Source organism: Suricata suricatta, chromosome 11, assembly GCF_006229205.1.
Source record: "Suricata suricatta isolate VVHF042 chromosome 11, meerkat_22Aug2017_6uvM2_HiC, whole genome shotgun sequence".
Lineage (NCBI taxonomy): Eukaryota > Metazoa > Chordata > Mammalia > Carnivora > Herpestidae > Suricata > Suricata suricatta.
The window spans coordinates 57300783-57311658 of NC_043710.1; the positions used below are offsets into that span (position 1 = coordinate 57300783).

General features: G+C 47.9%; 1 protein-coding gene across 2 annotated transcripts in view; it reads left to right on the top strand.

Annotated features, from left to right (window-relative positions):
• Window positions 1-5363, top strand: part of UVRAG (UV radiation resistance associated) — a 297755-nt gene extending 292392 nt beyond the window's left edge. Inside the window, exon 15 of one of the 2 annotated variants that reach the window (XM_029956114.1) lies at window positions 1831-5363. In XM_029956114.1, the coding sequence (XP_029811974.1) occupies window positions 1831-2533 (703 nt within the window). In that variant the 3' untranslated portion in view covers window positions 2534-5363. The remainder of the gene's footprint in view (window positions 1-1830) is intronic. The other variant, XM_029956115.1, reaches the window with a different exon arrangement.
• Window positions 5364-10876: the final 5513 nt, after the last annotated feature.

Genomic DNA, 10876 nt, shown 5'->3' on the forward strand with positions numbered 1-10876 from the left:
CCCTGCAAAATCATTTAGAGAGGGGTACTGTCAGCAAATGGTAGAGTAGAAACAAGAAGATTGGCAGAAATATGTGGCTTACCCAATCACTGTAAGTTTTGACAACATATTACCTGAAAACCTAGATTAAGGCCAGTAGATTTTGCTCTGTTTTGTTTTTCTTGAGAACCAAAAACAGTAATTTACTGGTCTGCTTGCGCTGTTTTCTGTGCACCCCAGGGACCAGCCCTAATTATGAAATCTCTCCAGAGACCAACACTTACAGCCAAGCAACGGAGTCTGGTAGGCCCATGGATTAGAAGCCTTGTGGTCGCCTTTTTGCAAGGAGAATAACCCTTGCTTAGGTGTCAGAGACCACAGGTGTAATCTAGCATCAGAAAAAGTCTGAGAGAAAGGGGAGCAGGGAGCTGGCCTAAGGGCCTGTGGCTGCAGACACCAGTGGAGGGAACCCTGGACCCTTCCTTCTTCTTCGGGGCACTTATCACAACTATAATTTGAGAATGTATCATGTCAATAATTACGGAGGCCTTTCTCCTGCGAGACTAGAAGCTTCTCAGAGGCAGGGCCTGCTCTGTCTTGTATCTGTGTCCCCTCCCGAGGCCTGGCACATGTAATAGCTGTCTGTTGGGTGAGTATAATTCCAAGTCTTGCCTCTTTTCTAGCCTCACAGCCGATGTTTTGTAAGCCACTTCTGTGCATGTGTCCTCATGGGGAGAATACAAGTCAAAGGAGTCTTGTGTTTGTACCTCCCTCTGTCTCTGGAGTCTTTTCCTACCAGTGAATAGAGCTATCTTCATCCAAATGTAGTTTCTAGAACTGTGATCAGTACCGCGGGGGTGGCTTAACTAGACCAGTATAGAACAGGACCATCATTTCCAGGGTCTGGATACTTGATTTCCATGAACTCATTATTTATCGTTTCAGACTTATGAGTAATAGTGTATACCCTGCTTTCTTGACAGGGTTTTTGTGAGAACCAAGTGGAATGGTATATATGAAATTTCTTCAGGAACTAAAATGCTTTGTAGAGCTAAACGGTGATTGTTACTGCTGGCCCAAAAGTATCTTCCTGAGAAGGAACTCAAGTTCAAAAGAAGGCACTGAAGACCAAGTATTGTAAACCGTGTGTGTGACTGGTCTTATAAAGGAGAAACCATTTTCCAAGTTAATTTTTCATTACAAAAAATATACATAGATAAACAGATAGATAATAATCCATATAAGATATAGATACAGATACAGATAGAGGTCTCCTTGGTCCCCGCTCTGCCGTTTCTCTGAGGTAGGGTGATTAGCATTTGGGTATCAGAAAAGCTGTTGATCATCGAGTCATGAGGCATGGGCTGTAGTCTAGCACTGCCTTGCTGAGATGATCAGGGACAAGTCATTTAATTTCTCTGCCAAATAAGGATGCCTGCTTCATGAAGATAAATTAAGCATTGAATATTTAATATAAGATCATGAATATTGATAACCCTGCAGACCTGTAAGGTTGATTACATCCCTCAGATACTTTTTTCCGATTCCTCTTCTCCAGTTACTTCACCTCTTCCCCAAACACGGGATTTCTCTCCCCTCTTGCACCCTGAGCACTGTCCTCTGGATATATTTTAGGATGTCTTGTATCGTGCTTAAAGGAAGCTCCCAAACTTGAATTCAGATTGCTTCATATTTTTTCTTGCATTCGGACCCAACAATTAGTATTAAACTTGATTATTATCTATTTTTATCATCTCAAACCTAAATAGGTTGTTTCCTGTCTCTGTATCCGGAAGACGTAGGTCAAGTTCGAAAGCTGAAAATAACTTCTCGTCTTTGTTTGTATTCTAGCGACAGACATCACACCTCCAGTGCAATCCCTGTTCCCAAGAGACAAAGCTCTATATTTGGAGGCGCAGATGTAGGCTTCTCAGGGGGGATCCCTTCTCCGGACAAAGGACACCGAAAACGCGCCAGCTCAGAGAACGAGAGACTCCAGTACAAAACCCCTCCTCCCAGTTACAACTCAGCGCTCACCCAGCCTGTTACCGCCGTCCCTTCCATAGGAGAATCTGAGAGAAAGACAACATCTCTGTCCTCCTCCTTGGATACCTCCTTGGACTTCTCCAAAGAAAGCAAGAACAAAGGAGTTGATGCGGGTGACGGATTAAACGGAGGTCATGCGAGTGTGAACACTAGCCAAGAACAAGAAGCAGCCCTCTGTGGGCTCCCCGCCACCGTCAACGGCACTCTCCTGCCCGGCGAGCAGGCCGGCCCCTCCGGGGTCCGGCTGCCAGGGCAGTTCCTCCCGGTCCCGGAGGCCGAGCTGTGCTGCGCCGTGGAGCGGGCGGAAGAGATCATCGGGATGGAAGCCCCGGGTTTCACCTCGGGCGATCAGCTGGAAGCCTTTAACTGCATCCCGGTGGATAGCGCCGTGGCGGTGGAGTGTGACGAACAAGTTCTGGGGGAGTTTGAAGAGTTCTCCCGAAGGATCTATGCACTGAACGAAAACGTGTCCAGCTTCCGCCGGCCACGCAGGAGTTCTGACAAGTGACGTGAGCCGACAGCCTGTAGGACCAGGACGGAGTCGCCGCCTGAAATAAGGACAAAGCTGCACTGGTTACCTCCTTGTAATAATTATGACACGAAATGAGTATTAATGGAGGATATTCCTCGGAAAGACAGACTGTGTAAACCACGGAGGGACTCAGGATCGATGTGTATCAGTGGGCCAAAGTTAGATTTTGCTTGCAAGGTTTGCTTTTCAGGCCCCACCATTGTTTTAAGGCAAAATTCACTCTCCAGCTCAAGTCACCTTATAGATATTTGTCTGCTTTTTAATTTACACTTCTGTGTTATCCTCAGAGGCAAAATGATAATATATAAATAATATAATAAACTCACCTTTAGTTTCTCATAAGCATTTGCCCTCAGCATAGTTTATAAAACTCTGGAAAAATGAATATGCAAAGCAAAGGTTTTCACCATTTAACTGAAAGACCTTTGACCATCTATTAGTTTGATGACTAAGAAGCACAATGGTCTCCTTACACCCAGGCCCGTCTGCCCCTGCCCCCGGTCGGCCTCTGTGTACCCCATCTTCACAGCTGGTGGGTCGCACACCCTGAAAACGGAGGACGGCAGAGTCTCTGGTTCTGGAATGCAGTAGCCAAGACCTTCCACCTCCTCAGATCAGCCACGCCCTTGACGTAACCCTCCAATGAGAGGGAAAACTTCACCTCTGGTAGACCCCAGGGGACCCTCAAGGGCTCCCAAGGTTGCAATAGTCAGATGACATTGGTGTCCTTTTGGGGCCAGAGTTCTTACGTGGGCAGACGCTGCACTCAAAAACCGGGCATGCTCTCTGGCAGTGCACGCAGCAGACACAAATCCCTGTATGTAAATCCCATGTTAATTTATTAAATTTCAGTTGTAAGGGAAGGCGCTGTATATGATGAAATCTCTGTAGAGAGTCAGGCTGTCCAATGTGCGGACCGCGAGGCTGTTGAGATAGTTGGATGAAGAGGCTTAGATGAGGCACAGAGTACTGCTGGTGTGTATGCAGCTGCATTCATACTAAATTATGTTCTTCAAGTCCAATTTCATCCCTGGAACTCCGATTTCATTTGCTATTGCTATATACTTTATATACCCAAGGACATTGCCTCAGGGTTGCAAGTTCTTTAAGGAAAATTTATGCATATATCCATGTATTGTATAGAAGAATAAAAACTGAATTTACTTCACTTGACCTGCTTTGTTCTTTCCAGTTCTGAAATCCGGCTTGAACCTACATCTCCATCTTCCGTCCTGACAGGACAGAAACGGTGGCTGTGTCTAAGCCAGTGTCGTTGACTCGAGCTATGCGTTCTGCACAGCAGAGCAAACACCTTCACAAGTGTTCCCTCCAGGAGCCACATTTGTCCTACGTAATGGCTTAAGTCATAGGTTTCGTGATCATTTTCCTATATTGTCCAAGCACTCCTGGGCTCAAGTTCTCATTTACAGCAATGTTGTCAAGCAGAATAGTTCATGTTGTTGTTTTCCATATGTAAAGAGAACTCACAGAATCCATGCTTGACACACGGGCCTAACCTGCAAGCAATTAAGAGCTTTAACGTGATCTGAAGAAATCCATCGTATTTCACATAAAGCGGTGGAACTACTCCAAACCTAAAGTAGAAGCAATCTAGATTCCCGGCTTCTTTGCAGTGCCCTGTCATTCACGGTAGAGTCCGTGAGTGGGGAGATGTCTGTGGTCTTGGCTATACATCCCACTAGCTGTGTGGGGTCTTCCAATGCAATAGCACTTACCCCACCCAGAAGAAAAAGGTTTTGGAAGGATTGTGTCAGTGTTGAACAGAGGAAGGTACATCACATGTGGCTTAAAGTCCACATATGGGGTGGACTTTAAACTTCATGCCAAACTTAAAGACGCCACATTGCATTGCAGGCCCTCCGGCCCAGGTCCTGGCACCCCCCAAGCAGAGGGACCACACGCAGAGCACCCGCGGGGACAATGTGTACCTCGGGTTCTGCACAGCCAGAGAGAGCTGGGACTCCGAGGCTCCAACTGCCAGTCTCCTGTTTGTTGGCTCCCTGATTCTAGGATCCACAGCATTTCCCCACTCACCCACCCACCCAGCACAGGGCCCTGCCACTGAATGTGATACTAGCTAGCCCAGAACTGGTTACCTACATACTGGGCTTGGTCCACACTGTGTTCAACAATCTTATGCCTCAAAATGCCACTTAGGATTGAGTTCACTTGGTTTGGGTTTCAGGTTTTCATTGAGTCTCTTCGATGCCTACAGTTTCTGCCTTGACTTGGGTAGAACCAACAGTACTGCGTGTGCAGGAAGAACTCTGACATTTTCCAAAGCTGCAGAATTAGTTTTGCCTCTGCTTAGAGTGGCCAAGGCCAAAATATGGTTGAGTTATTTATCTCCTACTAATCTTTTTAATTAGTCTTGTAAATCACTAAAGAAAATAAAACTTGCTTTGAGGATATAAGTTGCAATGAAAATCCACTGTTATCCGTGTCTGAACTGCTAAGAGCCCTTTCCGTTTTCGTGTAGCGGAGACACTTTGAGCGGCCGGCAAGTGTTATCAAATGAATATTTGATTGTGTTCTCTCCACTTCCTCTTACCCATTTTAGAAATTCCAGAGATTTTTTTTCCCCCTCAGAATATTAGTTTTGGAAGATTGTATCCAGCTCTATTTTTTTAGCAGTTCTAATGGTGCCCATTTATCCTGACCTAACCGGTTATTTAAATAATTTTTTAAACCACCACCAATAATAAATGGCATGTGAAACTGATCTGTTGGTAATTGGAAGAAAACTCAGCATCTGTATTTATAAAATAAAATTGATTAGTATTTATTTTGAGAGTAAAAGTGTATGTTATTTCCAAGCTATGTTTGAGTCCTGTCTTCTTCGTTGTTTTGAATTTCATATTGAAGCTGAGTTAACTATGAAAACCTTGTTCATAAACCATCAGCCAGCCCTTTCACATGTATTGAGCTAGCTTGCTCTCTCTCTCTCTCTGTCCACGAGGGACTGGGCTAGACAAGGTTAATACAAAGATGAATAAGCCTTGGCTTCTGCCAGGGTCCCTGGGGAGTGGAAGGTGAGAGAAAGGCATATTAATGCGTTATAATTCAGTGTGACAAATCCTGTAATCGGGAGCTGTATAGCCATGCTCTGGAAGGCAGAGGAAGAAGCTATTCTGACTCAAGGATCGGGAACAGTCACAGAGGTAATGCAGATGAAGGATAGGATGAAAGATACAGGAGACATTACAGGTAGAGGGAGCAGCATGGGCAAAGGCCCTGAGGCAACACGGGGCCTCGAGAGTTCGCAACACAGATCAAGGGGCCGAATGGATGTAAAGAAAGGTGAGAAGAGAGGTTGAATTGCAGGCCGGTGGGGAGAGGTCCTCCAGGTGCCAAGAGAAGAGTTAGATACTCGCAGTGGGCAGCAGCGAGGCACCCTCTCCAGGCTGCCAGGCAGAAGAGTAACTTGTTAGAGCCGAGTAGCAGCCGGCAGCCAAGTCAACACGGGGCTCTAGTGGTAGTCGCCTGAGTCTGTTGAATCTTACTCCCTATTTTGTTGTGCAAAAAAAATGTCTGCATTTGAAAACGAGGTGCATTCTTGGGCCCCCCCTGTTTTCGGGGTAAGTATCATAAGTATCAAGTAAGGTATCCCAGGTGGGGTGAGGTGCCCAACTCAGCCGCTTTGAACCTGTGATCCTGGGCAAGCCATTGACCTTTTAAGGATGCCCATTTCTGAACCTGTACAAAATTGGACTGAACTCTCCTTGCCATTGCATTTATATGGGACCTGCGCCATCAGTGGTGGTCCCTCTCCTGCAGGAGGCCACCGCGTAGTGACCGAAAGGATGCTCGAAGTCTCTATCACCATTTCCCGTTCTAGCACTTGGGCACAGCCACTTGGTCTCTCTGAATCCGGCCCCTCCTCTGTCAAGTGGGGATGATCCCGCTGGCCCCCACTCGCACCCCATACCGGCTTGACTACAGTGTTAGAACAAACACACGTGCTTATAAAGCGTTTAGCGATCATTGCAAAGCACCATGCTCCTTGGGAGGAGTTGGTCATTCAGCACGAATTCCTGGCATCATGCACATCGAGCCTCGGTGGGCCAGCTGAAGGGCGGAGATTTGCTCCGGACACCCCAACACTGCATCGGGGCTGCAGTGGGCCTTTCAGAAAACTAAGCTCTAAACAGATGTCAAGTGTTTGGAGGTGTTTTAGTGGGTGGCACGGACACAGTGTTGAGGCAGGGTCTGTAAGCCTAATTAGCTTAATTTGCATGCTTTTAAACACCTGGCAGATGAGCTTACCCGGCCCACTTCGTCCATAAATATTCTCTCAGGCAGCTTCTGGCTGCCTCGCTGCGGGCTGAACCAGCGCCAGAGCTCTTGGTTTTGCTTGAAGTAGATACAAGCTTCTACTTTTCTTCCTTTCCCCCCCTCCTCGAGCATCTAATTACAGTTTTGTAGGTAGACAGCTCAGCCTTGTGGATTTTAAATGAATAAAAAAACACATGTCTATAAAATAATTCCACACATTTTAGAGGCTGGCAGTGTCCGCAATCCAGAAAAAGAACGGTCCTGAATCTAGATAAAAGTGAGAAGGACTGCCACTGGGTGACGTTAGCTGTAGCCAGCCAAGCCCGGGCCCCGAATTACAAGCAGGGGAGCGACAGGCTTGGGGCCCTTCGGTCTTGCACAAAACACAATTTGAACGAGCTCCTCTCAGTCCCCACTAATTACGAGCCACAAATTAGAAAGAATGAAAGGTGGGAGTGGACAGGAATTTTGGACAACCTGACTCTTAAGAAGCAGATACAAGCGGGAAGGAAGGAGTCTGGGCACATGAGTGAAGGGCCCTCAGCCTGACAGATCCCACCCAGCCTGCTGCTCACCAGCTGTGTGACCCCTAGCAAGGCACTTGAGGGGCGCCTGGGTGGCTCAGTTGAGTGTCCGACTTCGGCTCAGGTCATGATCTCACAGTTCATGGGTTCAAGCCCCGCATCGGGCTCTGTGCTGACAGCTCAGAGCCTGGAACCTGCTTCAGATTCTGTGTGTCCCTCTCTCTCTCTGCCCCTCCCCTGCCCACGATCTGTCTCTCTCTGTTTCTCAAAAATAAATAAATGTTAAAAAAAATTTTAAGACAAGGCACTTGACTTCTCTGAGCCCATGTGCTCCTCTGAAAAGAGAAGCCAGCCCCTGGCTTGGGCTCTTAAGAGGAAATTGGTATTCATTCTTCAAAACCTGCCTCAGATTGCAGTCCAGAGCATGGACCCTCACAGGTCACCCTGCCTGTTGTGAAGGCTTTGGGGCTAAACCATTTAACACAGCCTGCTTCTGGTCTGGGTTTTGTGCGTAGTACAACAGCCACTACCAGCCGTCTATTCAAGATCCTTGACACAAGGGCTTGCGAAAGATATAACAAAAATTAATAAAACAGCTAGCTGAAAAAATTCAGCTAGAATGACTTTTACTGTTCCTAAAGATGACCCTCTGTCATCAGAAAAAGGAAAGATTGATTTTAGTTGGATAGGAAAATGCATGAAATATTTTAAGGGAAAGTATTATTCTAAAGGGTTGAAATAAGTTTTGCTATTTGAAGGGATGGACTTGCCCTCTCAGAAATTTGCTTGCAAAAAATATTTTAATTCACTTATAGGGAACAACTTGTTCCTCAAGGAAACCAGCATCACTGCATTTTCCACAGATGTCTCGCCCTCTGTTGCTGTGACGCCACCCAGGCAGATGGCACGAGAACTTGCGCTCCTGCAGCAGAGGCCTCCAGAACCTACTGACCTTGAGACCAGACCCTGTACTTCCAGAAACCTGCCAGTTCCCTTGACTTCTCTGTCCCCAGCCCTGTCTAAGCCCTTTGGTGGCACACAGCAGGTGCTCATGAACTTGGGGGGAGTGGGAGAATGAGACAGAGCATTGACCCAAGGATTTTGTAACTCACACCTGTGTCTGTCTCGTGGTTCCTAGGGAGTTCTGTGAAGGCCCAGGGTGCCCAGCGGCGGTGCCAAAAGTCACTGATGACCTTTAGAGGCAGAACCGTCCAGGGCTTGGTGGAGACTGCAGAGCTGAGTCTTTGCAGATGGTAATAAGAGGCGCACGTTTAGGAATTATTACAGATTTTCAGTAAACATCCTGAGTGGTAATGAGCCCCCGCGAGCTGGGAGACCAGAGCAGGGACCGAGCCCCTGCTGCCCTGCCCTACAGAGTGTCTGCGCTGGGGACCCTGCTTCCTCTCCCCAGTGATGCGGGGACTCCTCAGACTCGTGGTGTTCTCCTGCCCCAACCCAGTCTCTTACACAATAGCCTTTGATGCTGAGGACAGCCATGGGGAGATGTGGGTAATGCGTTACCATCACCACCGACCAGGAAGCTTACGGAAGGCCTCTGAGGGAGGGTGACCTGCCCTATGTCGTGTAGATCCCAAAGCCACACTGGGGCCACACCAGGCCCTGGCCTCTCCCCAGAGCCTCTTCTGCACCCTAAGTCTTATCAAGGCCCCGTATGTAGCCTGCTCCCTCTGCCCACCCATCGGGACATCCTGCTAGCCACAGGTAGCTCTTCCCCATTCCGCAGCCCCTTGCTTCAAGAAGGAGGAGCAAATCAGGAGGACCTTTCTGCTCAAGGAGTGAAAAAGTCAGCACCTCATGAGCATTGTATTGCAATGTATTATTCCGGAGAGTAGAAACGTGTATTTGTAGCTGTTAGAGATGGGATAGAACCGTCCAAGTCCATGAGGTCAGCCATGTAATTGTGATTCACAGACATACAAGATAGAGGGAGCCAGAGCATTGGGGAGGCTTCTGTAAGGGCTCACCCGAGATGTGTCCAACAGATACGTCAAGGGGATAAAATGGGGGCAAGCCTACCAGCCAGGGCAAGAAGCTAGAGAGAAGGAACTGCCAGAGACCTGCATTTATCTGTTCGTTCTGCAAGTCGTTACTGTCTGTGTCCTGCATGCGTGCAGGAGCAGTGAGGGAGCATGGGGGGCCGTGAGTGTAGACGACACTCACAAGTTTACTGGTAAAGAAATGGAGAAAAACTGGGGCGCCTGGGTGGCTCAGTCGGTTAAGCGTCCGGTTTCGGCTCAGGTCATGATCTCTCAGTTAGTGGGTTAGAGCCCCGCGTTGGGCTCTGTGCTGACAGCTCAGAGCCTGGAGCCTGCTTCAGATTCTGGGTCTCCCTCTCTCTCTGCCCCTCCCCCACTCACACTGTGTCTCTTTCTCTCAAAAATAAATATTTACAAAAAGAAGAAATGGATAAAAAATAGGGTGGGAGCAGGAGAGGAATGTGAGGTTGAGAAGCAGATTTCATGTAGGGGCTGATGGAAGGAGCCGGTAGGCAGTAGCGGGCAGCAGATGAGTTCAGGAAGAAGACAGAGCAATGAAAAGGTCAAGGTCTCAGAGCAAAAGGTGGGAACGAGGGGAGGTGTCCTGAGTGTGGAGCAGACTTTAGCTGGGTCGGTGCAGGACAGGACGAGGGCAGGCAGGCAGCTCTGGGCCAGAGCGTCCTCTGCCGCGGCTGGGAGCTCTGGTCTTCCTGCCCCTGATGTGAGACTGAACAAACAATTAAGGGACAATAAAAAACACTGACTAAACATTTGATTGTATTAAGGACTTGTTATTGGGGGGGGTCTGATAATAGTAATGGAAAAGATAGTATAATAGTTTTTTTAAGTTTATTTATTTTGAGAGAGACAGAGATAGAATGAGTGGGGGAGGGGCAGAGAGAGAGAGAGAGAGAGAGAGAGAGAGAGAGAGAATCCCAAGCCGGCTCCACACTGTTAGTGCAGAGCCCAATGTGGGGCTTGAATCCATGAAACTATGAGATCATGACCTGAGCCAAAACCAAGAGTGGGACACCTAACCAACTGAGTCACCCAGGTGCCCCAGTAATAGTTTTTTTTAAGTACATTATCTCTTAGCGATACCTATTGAAATATTTTAGAGGAAATGGATATGTCTGGGATTGGGGGTAGGCTGTGTAGCAGGGTGTAGATGACACAGGCTTGGTTATGCGTGACGGGTGACAGGTAACTGGGGGTCCATTACTCACCCCAGTGCCTCCTGGCCGCATCCTACCCTCCATCCAGTTGGATGCTTGCCATTCCCATAATGCCCTACTCCTGGATCCCCTAGAGCCTAACATATCTTTCCCCATAACCCACAGCAAACGTCTGTTCATCCTGTAATCTGGGGCTAAGCCATTCCCCTTTCCTCATTAAAGTCCTCCCTGCCCTCTCCCCAGTTCCCATCCCCACCTCCATCGGACACCGACACCCTCCTTTGTGCTTCTCCAGCCACAGCCCTTCTGACATTTTCTCTAAGTGTG